The following is a 17,202-nucleotide window of genomic DNA, read 5'->3' as shown; positions in this document are numbered from 1 at the left end:
GAGACCATCTTATAAGAGACTTATTCTAAAATGAACTCGAGATCATCTCATACTCACACGAGTAGGTCTATTGTGAGATGGTATCACAGATCTTTATTTTCGAGACGATTCAATCTTGTACATATTTACAATAAAAAATAATATTTTTGTCATAAAAATAATTTTTTTTATGGTTGACCCAAATAAAATATCCATATTAAAAAATTCACTCGTTAAACCGTCTCAGTAGAGTTTTTGTGCTCTCAAATATATAAGTTTGATTAATATATCAATGGGGAACTAAAATTAACTTACAATATTTTAGCATAAAATTGATTGATTTTATCTTATTTATTTCCAATAAATTTGTGATAGTCTATTTGAATAATTGTAGGCCTGGATGTTATTAACAAGTTTAACTGAATGAAAGTAATTAAATTTTCAAGATTGAATATACACTCTTAAATGTAGACCGCGTTGAAGAGTTATTGCCTATTGGAGGGAGATTCAGGAGAGAGAATATAGAATGTTTTGGTGATATAATGGGCCGGGCTTCTAATGGCTAATAAAATTAGTGGAGGCGCCAACAAAAATTATATAGGCTTAATTATATTTTGGAGCCCACTAGCCCATTATGACGCTAAAATCGTTTGAATAGACAACAGAAATCATTCAATTGGAGGCTAGTGGTTTGGGAAATTTAGTACTCGTTGGTGAGTAATGAGCCCATGCAAGTTACATCATCCAATATATATATATATATATATATATATATATATATATATATATATATAGACATCATTTTCATTCTAAAAAAGACAAAAAATTTTATGAGACGATCTCACAAAATTTTTTGTCAATGGTGAGCTGCCAATTCAAAAAATTACACTTTTGTTTGTTTTGTTGCATGAGATCCCAATTAATTAACTAATACCTTCAGCTCCATAACCACCAGCACTTATTCAAGAAAAAATCTCACATGAATTAAGAGCTCCACATGTAGTAGCTAGCCATGCCATCAATGTTGGATGGCTACGTGCATGGATTTAAATTTGTGGTCAATTACCTGCACCTCTAAATCACACTTTTATCAATAACGCAAGCATTTAATTAATTCTACAATTAATATCATAATCCTTATAAATTGCAAGTTAATATGAGATTATCTTGAAACGAAGATTGAAATTATCCTGATCCGATCCATTTATTGACAAAGATGGCTGATCAATGTATATATTTAACGTGATAAGGATTGATTGCTTTAAATCTGCCACAGGTTGGCATGAAATGTGGTTCAAAGAATGATCACAACCTTATTTGTGCCTTTAATTACATCACAACCTTATTTGTGCCTTTAAATAAGATGTCCAAATTCTCACGTCCCGAGCTCGAGCACGTGTGACTGTACAATAGACCCCTATAACAACTATATAATATTCGTCCTTGTTTTACGAAAATGATTAACCCAAGTTACTATAGAAGTCCATTGTAGTCTATTATTATAAACTCATTCTAAATCTTTAATTTTTATCATGTAGGACTAGATGTATCATACAAATGTTGTTAGTTTGTCCATGCGAATGGGTATTTCGATTTCTACGTGAAAAATGAAGGTTAAAAGATAGAAATTAACCACTGTAATCAACTCAAATTTCACAATGTTGTTATTGGGAACACATTAATTGCATGTTTAAATTCAAATGTACATGTCACAAGTTGCGAGTATATGCAACATATATATTTTTAGTGTGGTTAATTAACACTTGGATAATAGACGGGGGGGTGATCACCAATACTCAACTAAATTCCAAATATATACTTATAAGGAAAAGGATTTAGAAAACTTGAAAAATCCCATCTTTCCTATACGACGATCTTAATCAAATGTAATAAAACTTTTTTTTTCCCCTTCAATTATATATCATCTTGTTCCTCAAAAACTTGCATTCCTCCAAATTGCCTCGAGCTCTCTAGCAAAAGCCTTTTGCCTCCCTACGACAATGGTAATGTGATCCTTGTCCTCGATAACCTTAAGATTAGCTCTAGGGATCCTTGATCGCATGTTGTAACTGCATTCCACCGGGATCAGTTCGTCGTCTCGGCCATGAAATATCGCGACATCGCACTTGAGTCGATTTTTAACCTCGTCTATGTATCCTTCGATTTTTCCAGCCGTCCCACAAATTATATTGTGCAATGTATGCCACGCAGCGTTGTGAGTGTGAAGGAAGAAACCCTCCATCAAGTATGTTCTGATCCTGAAAAAAAAAAGTGAATAAAATTTGGTGTTGAAATTTCATATACTATGTTATTAAGGGAGAATCAGATGGGATATTTGCCTTTAGTATTATGGTATGTTTTGTAATTATTTTTCAAAATCCTTTTAATTTCTAAATTGTATAATAAAATATAATATTGTCTGCAATCATTATGATTTAAAATGAATTATAGATTTACATGTGTTCATTTTTGGATCAGACAAGTGGAGATTTTGAAGGGGATCTCATTACTATACTTCACTGACATGAATACTACTTTCATTAACGACCGAATTGGTCCACATGATTATCATTCAGAGGACAGAAGAAACCTATTTCAAAGGTATAATATCCATTATTGCATTTCTGTAAATATATATATATATATATATATATATATATATATATATATATATATATATATATTTCAAAAAGAAAATGACATCAATGGGAACAAATATTTAAATGTAATAATAGAACACACAACTAACATAATTAAATGGAAGTATGACGTCGAATTTATTTAAAAAAATGAATAATAATACACTAAGAAAATGGGAATAAATTTTTAAAAAGCATTATATATATATATATTTATATATATATATTCGCACCTGTTTCTTGTGAATAGTTTGGCGAGAAATTCCCACAAGCGGTGATTTTTGCATATAAGAAGACAAATGGTCCGACTAATATGCTCGTACCAGCAAGCCATGGACGCGCCCAAGCCAATCAGTGGCCACACGCGCCGTGGGGCTATCCTTCTCATCATGTACTGTGTCGCTTGTTCGCCCTTGGGTGTCGGAAAATATGGCTGCCACGACCATTTTTCGGTTTCAAACCCAAAATAATAAAAAATAAAAATTCAAACAATATAAAATGGAAGTGTTTTTTTTTTTACATGGAAATTCTTGATAATAAAGTCCATCAAATTAGATAAATCATGAGTAGTAGTAAATGAAATCAACGTGAAATTGCGTACCGGCGCGAGTAGCGTCAGCGACTTGACCGAGGTGGGATGGTTCACCGCAAGCGCAAGGGCCAAAATGCAGCCAAGCGAATGCGCCACGATGTGGAAACATTTGACTTTGTATGGCTCCATTACAGACCTTTCAATCATGTCCACATGCTCCCTCAGAGTGTATAAAGAATCTGTGGGCTTGGGGCTCCTCCCGAATCCTAGCAAGTCCACTGCCAGTAATCTGTACTTGGATTTTGCGGACTTGGAGAAATTTGGATATAATGTCTCACTCCAGAAAGCAGATGATGATATGAAGCCATGGATGAATAGCACATCTTCTTGCACGTTATCTGCTTATTAAAAATTTCAAAACCATTATTTAAGACAGACAATTTAGATTTATAATAATAATAATAATAATATTGGGTTTTAATCAGTTTCATTTTTAATATAAATATAGTCACAATTCCTGAATAGTCAATTTGAAATGTATAGTGAACACAATTATAAACGTAAACAAATTAATTAAATGCGAGTTGTTCATCTCCCTCATGATTTTGTTGAGCGAATTAAATGATGGTAATTTAATTTGTTTTTTTCTTACCTATTACTCCATCAGCTTTGACAAAAAGAGTCTCTGCCGTAGACGAAGTCCACGAGGTGCAAGTTTTGCAATTGCAATCGGACCACCTGGGAACGGGGAACGTTTGCTGCGCTTGCAGCATTTCGATTATAGTCGAATTAACGGTGTAAGTCGGTCGAACCGTCCCGACTCGTCTCCTCGTTTTCCTCGAGGGATTTCTCGTCACCGTAGATTTCGAGACTTCCGACACAAGGGAAGGGCGAGTGTATAGTGTGTCGGAGATTTCTTCCAGCTGCAGCTTGCTACAGGTCAATCGAACAATTTTCGATTCGCCTTGCTCCGAGACTAAGATCTTGCCACTTCTTGTGATCACTTCTTTTGAAGATGAACAATAACAAGGCTTGCATTCTGACTCGATCAAGAAATCAGCGACCCTGTACACGTAACACAACACGAAATCCAGGACGTCTAATAGAGCAAAAACGAGAAAACTCGTGATTTCATTCAGGGACGTCCCTGCCATTGTTGAGAACTTTTGGATTTGATTCTTCATCTCCATTTATGTCACAAATGACAGCAGGTTCTGACGAGCTCGATATTCGACGTGATCACAAATTTCTTTTTCTTAAATCACATCAGTTTTCTTCTCCCTTTAATTCGAGAAAATGGCCACTCCCTCAGGCTATGCAGGGAAAGAAAACATAATGTTCTCAGTGTTTCTTCTCGGAAACAATCAAGAGAAAAGATATTGAGAAGTGGACAAAGAAGAAAAGGCCGGATTTTTTTTTGATACACGAAGACACGTAGAAGCAAATGAATTTATTTTAAGACTAAAATCATTTTGCAAGACATGGGGAAAGAAATAGGGTTGGTGGTGGTTGAACCTCCAGCAGAAGATGCTACAAGTTTTGCTCAAGAATTTAGACCCACGCTTAACAAGCTAAATAAAATTAGTTCCTACATTTTTTTTTTTCATTTTCCAATCTTCCTTCTTTATATAAACAGTACTTTTTAAAAACCATTAAATTAAATCACAAAAATCAAGAGAAACAGCTTGCAAGTAATTTACCATATTTCTTCCCGGCCTCGTTATATTACTTACGGTCTAGACAAACCAAAATTAATGATGCGACCATTTTCAAAGGGAAATAGGTCCCAAACTTGTTGCATTAATTGAAAGTTGTTTAGGCCACATGACTCCCATCTCTCCAACCTCTATATTACAAGGACAAAATTCTTTCAATCGACTAATCCTTTAATTACTTACGAGTGGTTAATTAGCTAGGGATGTCAATGTGAAATCACTTCCCTCGTTTTATTAAGAGAAGATTTTCACAAAATATTTATAACCTTCGGGTTAGAGGAGATCCTGGGTCGTTGTACATTTTATCTCCATTTCGAATGATTTTGTCGTGGCGGGATCGAGTCGAGGGTCCTGTCTTTGAGTCTAGTTTAGCTAACCTTAAAACCAGGTCATCTAACTTCTATCTTGCCATGATCGATGTGATATTCATTCTGTATATGGGATTATATTAAGGGGCAATCTATTTTGTCTCGTAGGTTGTCATAATTCAAAAACTACGATTCGCATACGAGCTTTGTGTTGCCTAAGTTTGCCATCATATTTCATGCATGGAAGCTGACAAACGCAAATTAAGGGGATCAATTCTTCCCAACTTACACCATGCTTTCTTTCATATTTAATCAAATATTAACCCCACATACAAAAAAATAAATAAAAAAATAACCTTGCGTGTTGAGGGGTCAAAATCGCAATTTTTTCATTATTTTTATTTAACTGATTTAGCATATATACTATTTTTTTTATTTGACTTTATAACCATAATCGACACTAAATATGATTAATATTGAAAAATGCGTTTTTAAAAATTGTGTGGCGTATTGCCTTATTCATTGCGACATAATCTACTTTGGAATCCTCGAAAACCATAACTATATCTATTTGAGGACGTATACACTCTCATGTGCATCCAATTGTCCATATCTATACTCATTTGTGGGATCCATAAAAAACAATAACGATCCACATATATAAAATCAATGTCAATTTTTTAAAAAAGAATTATCGAAAAATAATAAGATTTTTTTTCATAAATAACTTCTTCAAAGATATCTTACATAAATCTAAATAAATATCCCATTATCTCTTCTAGTCTTGTTAAGCATAATGACTTGAATTTTCTTGGAAGAAAAACAACAAATCTACATCGGAAGCCAAAAAAAATCCAACCAAATACGACCCAAATTAAGCTAGTAATAAGTAGGCTTCATTTGTCTTAGAGACAATGTTTTTAGCTAACCAACTTATATATATATATATACATATATTCACTTCATTTGGGTAATTAGTAAATATGTAATAATATAACATTAATACAATTTTCTTTGGGAAGATGAAAAATTAAATATACAATAACTATTATAATAGAAATGGAAAAATGAGCTAAAAAAATATTTTTGGGAAAGAATAATGAATAACATAGATATGTGTGTGTCTGTGTTTTCAACAACTGAACATATTTTTTCGAAAATAAAAACAAACATGGCATTAGCAATCTTCTTATTTATCCTTATTAAGTCCTTAAAACAGTTAAAAGGCTCTAGAAATGGGAAATTTCTGTAAAAAATTAATTTTCTTGGTTATGTGAAATGTACGTATGTAGGTGAAGCTATAGGAGCCCAATCCTAATGCTGCGGCCTATTCCATCCAAACTGGAACTAATTAAGCTTCAGGAGCTTCCGGGATCCTGGATGAGACTGGAACTTTATTTGTCTGTATATATATGTTCCACTAAATTTACCTCAGTTGGTATATAATTATACAATATTATACAGGCATGACTATTGTAAAGGTTAACAAATTCTCAAAGTTTGTGTCACAGATAGGAAGATTAATGCCCTTAAAGGAGCAAATCAACAATTTCGAGAAAACCAGAGAATACTACATTGTGAGTGTGATGGGAGTAACAAACACAACCAATCTCTTCAAGAATGCAATTTTTTCCATAACAGTTGGATCAAATGATGTTATATAAACTATTTCCAACCGATGGTTCCATTTCAAATGATTAACTTTTAAAAAGTCTGTAAAATTGCTTTAATAGACATCTTTAAGAAGTTGTCTCCTATAAAGTGATGTGCTATTTGCATGCAGTGGTTGAAACTTGAAGGAACAACTTCTAAAGTCGAACTGCATAAATGGTTATAAAAATCGTTAATTAATCCAAGATGATATTATTAATTAAAAAGTGATTTTTTTTATATATGATAAATCCTTAATGCTTTACGTGATATCTAGCCCGGATAAAAGGTTGAGCCACATTTTCTGAACAGTTCGATTTTTTCGCAAAGCGACTGTATGTGTTAGGAGCAAGAAAATTCGTAGTTGTGGGCATCGGACCTCTAGGCTGCATACCCTTTATTCGAGCCATCAATCTTATTCCATCCAGAAAATGCTCCGGTGAGGTAAATGCTCTGGTTCAAGGCTACAACCAGAAACTGCAAGCGGAGCTTGATCAAATAAATAGAAATTTATGGCCTAATGCATGCTGTCTGCTGTGTGTATGCCAATTCATATGGCATTTTCAGAGATATCATCCTCATAAATTATCACGAATGTGGTAAGCTGGCTAACTAGAGTACTTCTTGTTCCCTAAAACTTGTCATTTGTTATACATGCATGTACTAATTCGAAGATAAATTTTTCAATCCTCATTGACATATGATCATGAATGAACATATTACATATATAATCTACGCGTATAGGTTTCGAGGACAACTACGGGCCTTAGCTTGTTGTGGAGGATACTTCCCACCGTTCGTGTGCTACAAAGGGAGAGACGTGAATTCGAGTTCTTTGTTGTTCAGTGACCGGAAAAAATATGTGTTCTGGGATGCATGCAATCCCACAGAAGCAGCATATCTAGTCGTCGCTGATCAATGGTGATAATAGCCACCCTATGAATATTCGGTACTAATTAATTGCCTCAAATTTCGTAACAAATGAATAAAAATATCCGATGTGTTTATTTTTATATCATCGACATTTTTATTTTCCAATATTATCCATTGATAATTAATTTTCCGTCTTTTGGTATTCCAGATAATTTTAATTGTTTATTTATTACATCCAATGTTTTCCGCATATATATCTTTGATATGTTCCATTGAATCTTTTGATTGTATTTAATGAGTTGGTATGACCGGTCAATGATGCATGTTTATTGTTTAATTTGACTTCTTCTTCGTGTGTTTAATCGTGTGCTTAGGAAAGAAACACATTTATCTATTTATTTAAAAAGAAGAGAAGAGTGGAAAAACTTAAAAAAATGTAACAAAAATGACGTAATAATGTTGCGGCATGGTGGGGGTACACTAAATACAGGTGTAAAAATCATAGACGATATATAAATCAAAGTGGCAAAATTAGAAGAGACGACCGATCAGAGTAGACACTTTTCTTTAAAGAATGTAGAAATTAGTTACATTCAAATAATAAATGCTACCGTTCGTAAATCAGTCGGCAGTGGGAATACCACAATTTTATTGACTTGGTGAAATTGCTTCTTCTTTTTATTATTATTGTTTCTTTACTTTTCTTTTGTTTTCCTTTTTCAATCAATGCATCCGAGCAACTACCGTCATAGCAACGAACTACGCAGCAAATTTCATCAAAACATCTAAATATTTCATCAGGGGTTGATATTATGTTGAATTTGAGATCCCACATTTGTCAAATTTGATTAGATTCTTCATAATTCTTAAAGAGTATGTCTCTTATAGACGGTCTCACGAATTTTTATCAATGAGACGAGTCAACCCTATCGATATTCACAATAAAAAGTAATATTCTTAGCATAAAAAGTAATATTTTTTCATTAATGACCAAAATAAGAGATCCGTCTCACAAAATATGATCTGTGATAAACCGGTACACACAAGTTTTTGTATTATTGAAATAACCACTTTTAGATACCTAAATACACCATAGTTTTGCTTTCCCGAAACTAATTCAAATCTCACATTAAAAGAAATGATAAGTTGGATAATCTCATGTCACATTAAAATACCAAATTTCGATAGATAAATTCGAAGTTAATGATTTCAAATCCACAGTAACAAATCTATTGGTTTGTTCGGGATAAGTACATTAAAATAATTGACAAAAACTTGTGTAAGACGGTTTCGCAGGTCGTATTTGTGAGACGGATCTCTTATTTGGGTCACCCATGAAAAAGTATTACTTTTTATGCTAAAAGTATTACTTTTTATTGTGGATATGGGTAGGGTTGACCCGTCTCACAGATTATGATCCGTGAGACGGTCTCACATGAAACTCACTCAAAATAATTATTTCAAATCCTAACTTGTTATGATTTTTTAAATTAGGATGGATTTCAAATTCAAATAATTGTGCATAAACACGAATCCAAAGTATCTAAGTAAATAAATTCAAGCTCAAAAGTTATAATTGGGCTTACAGGGCCCGCTTCAGCAATTTAGCGTTGAAGCCCATATCTATGGGTATGGGCTATGCTTTACCACACTTTATTTTAAATCGTATGCTTCTTTCTCCATCATTTAGGTGGAATTTTCGGAGTGATAGCTAGAAAATACGGTTGATCCACTCATTATTTTACGGTAAAAACTTGTGTGAGACGGTGGTCGTATTTTGTGAGATATATATCTTATTTGGGTCATACATAAAAAAAGTATTACTTTTTAGAGTACGTCTCTTATGAGACGGTCTCACGAATTTTTATCTGTGAGACGGGTCAACCATACCGATATTCACAATAAAAATTAATAGCCTTAGCATAAAAAGTAATAATTTTTCATGAATGACCCAAATAAGAGATCTATCTCACAAACTACGACTCATGACACCGTCTAACACAAGTTTTTGTCTAAATTTTATTGTGAGTATCGTTAGAGATGACCACCGTCTCACAGGTAAAGATTCGTGAGAACGTCTCATAAGAGACCTACTTTTTTTTTTTACCTGAATCCACTCCCTCGTAATATTCCCAAAAAAGAAATGTTCTCCTCGAGGTATAAATTGTGTTTACGTATAAACAATTTGGTCTGACGCTTATCGTGTAATAGTCGATGTTAACCCAAGAACAAAAGGTTAGGCAGTAAGAATATCAGCACTGTCGAAAAATAATAGTAATAATAATGATGGTAATTTGTTTCAGAACAAACTTCGGTTTGTGAACTAGTACACCACATTTGCTTACACTGAGTGAACTAGTATTTATGACAGATAAAAAAAGAAGAAAAAACACTGCCCAAGGCTCTGCTTTAAACATCCATATCCATGAATTGGCACAATTATTGCTTGACGCTGGGCGGTCCTGTTGCATCACAGCGGGTCCAACAGGCAATAAATTTCCCCGATCATCACGTTTAATATTTTTATATATACATTCAAAAATATATATCTTTTTAGTATTATTTAGTTTTGAAAGATTTTTAATGAAAATTACAGAAAACTATAGAGTTAGTCGTGATAATTTGAGTCGCTAATGAAAAGATTATTTTCTAATAAAGAAGACATGATAGCTAGGAGACCATCCATGTGGAAATTTGATGTAATTAAATATTAAGACAGATTGAGCATATACGTCTTCTCTTGTATAATGGATATACTAATTCGGACCGGATATGTTAATTTTTACTTGTCTTCAAAAAGTTCAAGTCATACATTACATATAAATCTTTTTTTTATATGCTCATTTCCCAAAAGTACTATGTTAATATATTACGTGAGGAAGTTCGACTTGGTGAAATATATGAGTTAAAAGTTAAATTTTTTAATTAAACAAAATTTAAAAGCAAACCCTCCAACTCGAAACTTCAACAAGAAAATGGTTCCAAAAGCAGTGAAGCCAGCCAACTACCATCATATTCTTCCACTCATTCGATACTCATGTGGATCATATCATATCTTCTAAGTAAAGTAACTTAATTTTTGTTGAACTTTTCAAGAACTGACCACTTGGAGAACAAATTAACATATTAGACTATCCCTAAAAAAACTAACATAATCATCACAAATAAAAGAACAAAATAAATGTGAGAGAAGAGAAGCTAGTAGAAGCGAAAGGGATATTGACATTTAAAAGAGACCACCTCATTCCCACCATTCCCCATCCATATGCTGTCAATAAATACACAGAAAGAGGTGCACCAGCATGTGATGCACGTAACTTTTCCCTCTCCCTCTCTTCAAATTGTTTTTTGATCAAATGGCTTAGAATTATATATGGGCCTACTACACTTAGCAAAGCACAAAGGCAAAAGAAATAGGTGGTATTATTGGTGGCCGAGAATATTTAAGTTTCTTCAAAAGAAAAGGCATCCAATCTTACCCAAAAACGATCGAGTTAAAGCAAGATTGCACCCCATGTTAATGGAGGAGATGATGATGGTGATGATGAAGATAAGAAGCCATGAAACTTCAAGTTCTAGTCCAACTTGGAAACTTTACGAAAATCCCTTTTATATTTCTCAACAAAATCAAACGCTGCAGCATCAAGAACATAGCTCAACCGATAAGAAGCAAATTCACAGGCTCCACCTGCCTATATCCTCGCGTAAAATCGCGGCTTCTTTCTGGGATTTGACGTTTATCAAGCCTTTTATGGAATCTGAACTCGAAATGGCTAAGGCTCAGATCAATGAGCTGAAAGGTGAGCTAGAGTGTGAGCGAAAAGAACTTAAGAAAATGGAGTCTTTGAATAAAAGGCTGGCTAAGGAACTGTCGGAAGAGAGGAAGGGCAGAGAATCATTAGAGAGAGTATGCGGAGAGCTAGCTAAAGAAATTTCATCTGATAAAGGAGAGATAGCGAGATTGAAGAAAGGTATTGAAGAAGAAAGGAAAATGCTTCGCCTGGCGGAGGTTATCAGGGAAGAACGAGTGCAAATGAAACTCGCGGAGGCGAAAATCCTGTTAGAAGAGAAGTTCACTGAGCTGGAAGTAGCTAAAAAGATGGGAGCTGAACCATCTTTATCATCTTCTTCGGAAGCAAAACAAGAAGCGGGGATCGATAATCAAGAAACACGTGTTCATACAATGGCGGTTATTCAGAAAAGATCATCTCCAGAAGCCGAAAATCCTCACATAAAAAGAGGGATTAAAGGGTTCGTTGAATTCCCGAGAGTGGTTCGAGCAATTGGGCGCAGAAGTAGTAAGCATCTGAGCAACAAATTGGAATGTCAAAAGGCTCAGTTGAAGATTCTGCTGAAACAGAAAGAGCCTGTGAGATTTAATGGCGTGATTGCAAAATAAGATCACATATTTTGATTAGTTTGATGTGCTAATTGTTAATTTGTTAGAGTTGATTTTGTGATCGAATTTGTTTCTTTTTGGGTAGCAGATTCTTAAGCTTGCTGTATGTGAATATGGCTTATTACCCCACGGGAGAAGAAATCTCTTGAATATTGGCTTAAGAAAATGTTTGCTAGCTTTTATTATGGATTTGTGATTAATATATGGATTTGGTGGAAGTAATCATGAGTAGATCTCAACAAATAAAAATAGGATCGACAGTAATGGAATTACTTTCCATCACACGAGGAACAGAAACAACCAATTCAGCTACCTGCTTTGAAGACCATAGCTGCTGGCTTCTTCGTTGATACTTGTCAATTTCATGTTCACATCTTTTATCTCATGGCCCATATTACTACGAAACGCAACATTACTAGGGACCGACGAGGAGAAGCAGAAGCAGCTTCTGCTTCATTTGAGTTTGGATCTCAACCTTACTACGTATGATCTCGTAATTGAACTCGTCTAACAAGTTGTACACTTCATAGGCGACGTCCTCCAGATTTTGCAGCCACTGCTTCACGGTTTGATCGTTTCCAGTCTTCCGATTCGATGCGTCAACTTAGAATGCCTGAATCATTCTCAATCTTTGTCCCAGCTTTTTCAGTTCATTCTTGAAACCCAGAATGAACACGACCTCTTCTGAAGCAACAGAAATCAGCTTCTCCACCAAAACTTTAACAGCAATATCGATCGCTATTTCAGCCATCCCTGAACTTTGTTCTGCCATTGAAAAGTTCGATCAGTTGCGAGTTCCTACTTCTGAAGCTAAAGAGTTGACATTAGATTTGTATTTCTTTACCAGTTGGCCTAGTAATGTTATACCTTCATTTTGCAATTAAATTAATTAATGTTTTCGGGAAGAAGAACAACTTGAACAAGTGAAATCTCCATAACCATATTTTTGAAAGAAAATTACAGGATGTTCAAATGAAAAATATATGCAGACTAGTATTTATACACAGTAAACCAAAACAATAAAATACGAATAAAGAATACTAAAGAATAATGGAGATGAGCGTGTTTCTTCAAATGCCCTTCTAATAACTCCCCTTCTAAAATAGCGTCAATCTTATTTTTCTTTTTACTGAAAATAAGGAATTGGGATTCTCAAATCAAGATGAACATCAGAGCAAAGTTCTTTACAAGCCATCATATTCCCATTTCTCGCGCACATACATTGCAATAGTGGGTTAAAACTTAATTTCCATTACTTCATATGGTTTTCTCATCTTAACCATCTTCGAAGATCCGTAGTCGAGCATGGAGAAATCTCCCCACCGATACTATCTGTGTAACATGAATAATTCGACTGTTGCTCCATCCCTACATAGCCCGCTTTTGTACTCTTGAAGCTTGGACTTCTCAGATTCTGGTTAAAGCTACTGAATCCGCAATTCGCATAATACGGCTCTGGTATAGGGTATGTGAGACGTTTTTTAGCCGACCCTCCACCACGATCTCTATCGGGAGTGGAGGTGGAGGGCCTTTGTCTTGGTGCACTGTGTGATCTAATCCGGGCTTTTGCTGACTCGGTGCTAGCCATGTAATTAGGCATCATGGTGTTGTTTGAGCATGGCATGGAGCGTAGACTCGGGGTATTTGCAGTTGAATAGCTGCTTTCATCTCTTAGGCATCTAGGGCTCGAGGAACGAACTTGCAGGGGCCGTGGTTTTGGTACAGTGGATGGGGTTATAGGAGATTGAGCAATAGTGTGAATTGATGATGATCTATGGTGAGATGAGACCGCGGCATGTGGGATAGATTGTCTGTGAAGTGGGCTTTGGCAGTTCGATTTTCGAGCATTCGTGGACGAATAAGTGGACGTCGTTTTTTGCGAGTCAATCTCAACCGTTTTGAAGAGTCCCTTCTATGATCTGTTGAAGCCCTGCTGCCGATCTCCCTTTGCTTTGTTGCTGTTGTCCACTTATCAAGGTAACTTGCTCTGTTTTCGAGCTCGTTTTCGCCTTCATCGTATGGATTCCTATATATCTTATTCTGAAACAAAGAAATGGTTTTTAAAACCCTTCAGATCAAGAGATAGCAATGAAAACAGAGTCGTCTGAAGTCAAATCACACTTGAAAATCACATGACAGTTCATTCAAGAACTATGAAGAAATTAGTCGATCTGCATGAAGTCGACTTTTTGAATGGTTGGTATGTTATTGTATTCTAGTCGATATTACAGTACTACCACTTAAATACTTCTTTCTACACCTCAATCGCATATATCCCGACACCAAGAACTACAAATGAAGGAATAAAAGCAAAACTGGTGATGACCCACCGGTCACCCTCAATACTTCTTGTAAGCAAAACTTGGTCAAATTCTGACCAAGGTGTGAGGGACCTCGAAATGTGACAAAACTAGTGTTAGCCCACTTTTTATACGTCTCTCATGTCATAAGCCTTGAAACAGAGCTCCAACCCAAAAATTTGCCTGAAAACTCGATCCAATTTATTAGTTATTCCACATTTTATTATGGATCTCATATGAGACATGTAACGTAACAAAATTTTGAGAAACAGACACCTACAAATGGTCCAATCTAGATGACTTTGACTATCTATCAATATTCGAAATTAACAACTTAATCCAACTTGTTTTGAGCTCCATTACCATTACAAAAGAATAATGGCCCTTGCCAATGTTGACCGTTCTGTTGTGCCGACTCTCAAGAGCAACGCCAAGTTCAAAAATAAATCCAAACCCCAAGGATAGCATTTTACGTAAATATTATTAGCCAAACCACATTCTTTTGCGAGGTCAATATGAGTGAGACACTTTACATGGCCTAACTTTATCAGTATTACACCACTACTTGTTAACATATAAAAATTATAGTTGAGCCCTACTTCACAAGTTTTTGTACTACTAGTATTGGTATTTTACTAAAAGTTAATGTAAAGACAGAGACCTGTTGGGAGAAAGCAAAAGCCAAGGTATTTTCACGCGTGGATTCAGCTTCATTGCTGGCTTTTACAATGTCATCAAGGTCCTCAAGTGTGCTTGGGCAGTCTCTCCATTCATCAGTGGCCCAGCTTCCATCTCTAGACTGTAAAACAACCATCATCAAATTACAATCAAACAATTGTATAGTGAAAAAAAAATCAAGACACAAATCAATCAAGAAAACATACCATGGACCTCCTGTTTCTTATGTCGTTAAGGTACATAGTACGGTTTGTTTCTCCAGGCATTGATCTTCTCCCTTCATCATGCGAAAGCCGGGCACGTTGATCACGCACTCGGGCCTGAACTCGAAGGAGAGCTTTCATGCATTTTATGGTCATATCAGCTTGTTTTCTTACATTCTGCCCTCTTATTAGAGCTTGAAGTTTCACTATTCCTTTAAGCGCTGCTAGAGCACTCCTCGCCTACATCCATTTTCAAAACACTCGTAAGGGAACTAGACACTTATAATGTGTCGAATCGGCTTATAAGTTGTTTGACTCGAGCTCCATAATTACTGAAGCTCGTTCGGAACCACAGTTTCTTTTGGCCTCCTATTTCTAGGAATTATTCGATCTTCGAGTAATTTGACGTTGAGTTGGGTCCATTATCATGGAAAGCTGCTTTAACACTTGTATCCTTCATTCAAAATATTCAAAGTCTTGATAACTTGTTTAAATGGAACCAACCCTTCGTACGACTCGAATCAACTAATGTTGATAATGAATAATATCTTTATTCATGTAAATTTTCAGTCACATCAATTATTAGCAACCTCCATAGGAGCCGCAAAGGCGAATTTGAATTAAAAAAACGTATGAACCTGAATATAAGCAGGTAAAATTTTAAAAAGTTACAGTCATTCATCCATGAAAATTCAAACAATATGAATCAATTGCAAACAGCAATATTCTGATATTCCAGAAAGGCGTTGTCATTTTAGCTTTGCTCATTTAATTTTTACCTTTACTAATGTAAGTTATGGAAGTCTGTAAATGACTTACTAGGTATCCCCTAAATGCAGTTTGAATGACTTTGGCCGCAGAATGCTGTTTAAATGAAGCGGCATTAGTTGGCTGAGTCAATCTGATTATCTCAACCGCCGCTTTCGCAGTCGCCACCGCAGCTTCAACCGCCGCGGCCGTGGCCGCGGCCACGGCTATGGCATGTCTATGCTCGGAAGCCAACACAGTCTCATCTGTTGCAACTATTTTTCCTTCATTTAAATTACTAGATTGCTTCTTGAATAGCCATCTCCTCCTCTTCTCTGTCTTCTGCACAAAACCCACGAATCCAAATGAAAAATTAGTTAGTAAAACACTTTACACTTCCAAATTACTACGCTAAATGTTAAAAAAAATTGGAGTTTGTAGAATGAGACATCACCTTTTCTTCTTGTTGATCTTGATGCTCCGTTTTCCTTCTGCAGCTTTTCTTGTCACTAGTGTCTTTGGTTGGAGACCTGAAAGCTCTTTTCACTGCTGTCAACCATGAACTACCTCCCATCTTTCCCATCGAAAAGTTTGCGGAGATGCTGTACGTACAAAGTGGAGGAAGGATATGTAGAGTAAATATTTATATATAACACACAACACAGAGATTCGTTTATTCCTTTGTCACGTTAGGCGATTTCATTTGCAGATACGCCCCGAATAAAAGTAAATTAATCTCATGAATAATTTATTTTAATGTATAATAAATACCCATTATATATTAATTCTAGTGGAACCGACGAGGTTTACATTGCTGTTTGAACACAATAAATGTTGTGTACTAGTCCAATTTAGAGTCTGATTCAGTTAATTGTAATGAATGAGTTTGTGTGCAGAAAAGAAAGATTGGAGCGCAGGTGATAGATAACAAAGAAGAAGGGTAGTAGTATTCGGTCGCAGTTCTATTTTTGGCTTAAAATGGTAATTGGATCGTTAAAGTGACAGGTAAAAAGCTCCAATTTATTTAGGCATTTTTGTAGTGGCATCCGAGTGGTATTTACTAAACGACATTAACGTGAGAGCTAGAGAAAAAGAGAGAGTTTCAAATGAAAGAAAGCTGTCACCTAGGAATCCATGCCCGTTTACTTGCATAATAAATGGTGATTCTATAATTTTTTT

General features: G+C 35.3%; 3 protein-coding genes and 1 pseudogene across 4 annotated transcripts; 2 read left to right on the top strand and 2 right to left on the bottom strand.

Annotated features, from left to right (window-relative positions):
- Nucleotides 1-1,758: 1,758 nt before the first annotated feature.
- On the bottom strand, nucleotides 1,759-4,735 carry LOC140832155 (probable lysophospholipase BODYGUARD 3). Of its 2 annotated transcripts, none has more exons than XM_073196008.1 (4): nucleotides 3,803-4,735; nucleotides 3,220-3,551; nucleotides 2,852-3,051; nucleotides 1,759-2,237 (listed from the first exon to the last, which is right to left on the bottom strand). In XM_073196008.1, exons 1-4 carry the CDS (start codon nucleotides 4,338-4,340, stop codon nucleotides 1,913-1,915), a joined length of 1,395 nt encoding a protein of 464 aa, XP_073052109.1. In that variant the 5' UTR covers nucleotides 4,341-4,735; the 3' UTR covers nucleotides 1,759-1,912. The 2 variants fall into 2 exon arrangements, with proteins under 2 accessions (XP_073052109.1, XP_073052110.1); XM_073196009.1 differs by having other exon boundaries at nucleotides 3,220-3,548; nucleotides 3,803-4,733.
- A 1,904-nt stretch (nucleotides 4,736-6,639) lies between these two features.
- Nucleotides 6,640-7,779, top strand: LOC140831861 (GDSL esterase/lipase At5g41890-like; annotated as a pseudogene).
- A 3,172-nt stretch (nucleotides 7,780-10,951) lies between these two features.
- On the top strand, nucleotides 10,952-12,313 carry LOC140832154 (protein BRANCHLESS TRICHOME-like). The gene has a single exon (XM_073196007.1). The coding sequence runs from the start codon at nucleotides 11,070-11,072 to the stop codon at nucleotides 12,093-12,095; it is 1,026 nt and encodes a 341-aa protein (XP_073052108.1). The 5' UTR covers nucleotides 10,952-11,069; the 3' UTR covers nucleotides 12,096-12,313.
- Nucleotides 12,314-13,086: 773 nt separating this feature from the next.
- LOC140832153 (protein IQ-DOMAIN 17-like) lies at nucleotides 13,087-16,927 on the bottom strand. Its single transcript, XM_073196006.1, is given in 6 exon segments — nucleotides 13,087-13,997; nucleotides 14,000-14,135; nucleotides 15,057-15,194; nucleotides 15,280-15,516; nucleotides 16,096-16,365; nucleotides 16,478-16,927. Coding segments are annotated over 6 exon segments (1,542 nt in total). The 5' UTR covers nucleotides 16,607-16,927; the 3' UTR covers nucleotides 13,087-13,365.
- Nucleotides 16,928-17,202: the final 275 nt, after the last annotated feature.

The sequence above is a fragment of the Primulina eburnea genome, chromosome 5 (assembly GCF_022965805.1).
Source record: "Primulina eburnea isolate SZY01 chromosome 5, ASM2296580v1, whole genome shotgun sequence".
NCBI classification, from domain to species: Eukaryota; Viridiplantae; Streptophyta; class Magnoliopsida; order Lamiales; family Gesneriaceae; genus Primulina; species Primulina eburnea.
The sequence above is the reverse complement of the archived record's forward strand: the minus strand, read 5'-3'. Positions and strand labels throughout refer to the sequence as shown.

Bases quoted from the DNA above. Each gene is read 5' to 3' on its own strand.
- LOC140832154 (XM_073196007.1), top strand. From the start codon at position 11,070: ATGGGCCTACTACACTTAGCAAAGCACAAAGGCAAAAGAAATAGGTGG.
- LOC140832155 (XM_073196008.1), bottom strand. From the start codon at position 4,340: ATGGAGATGAAGAATCAAATCCAAAAGTTCTCAACAATGGCAGGGACG. The intron at 3,552-3,802 runs GTAAGAAAAAAA...ATTTTTAATAAG, and splicing joins CAAAGCTGATGGAGTAATAG to CAGATAACGTGCAAGAAGAT. The intron at 2,238-2,851 runs GTGCGAATATAT...TTTTTTTTTCAG, and splicing joins AAACTATTCACAAGAAACAG to GATCAGAACATACTTGATGG.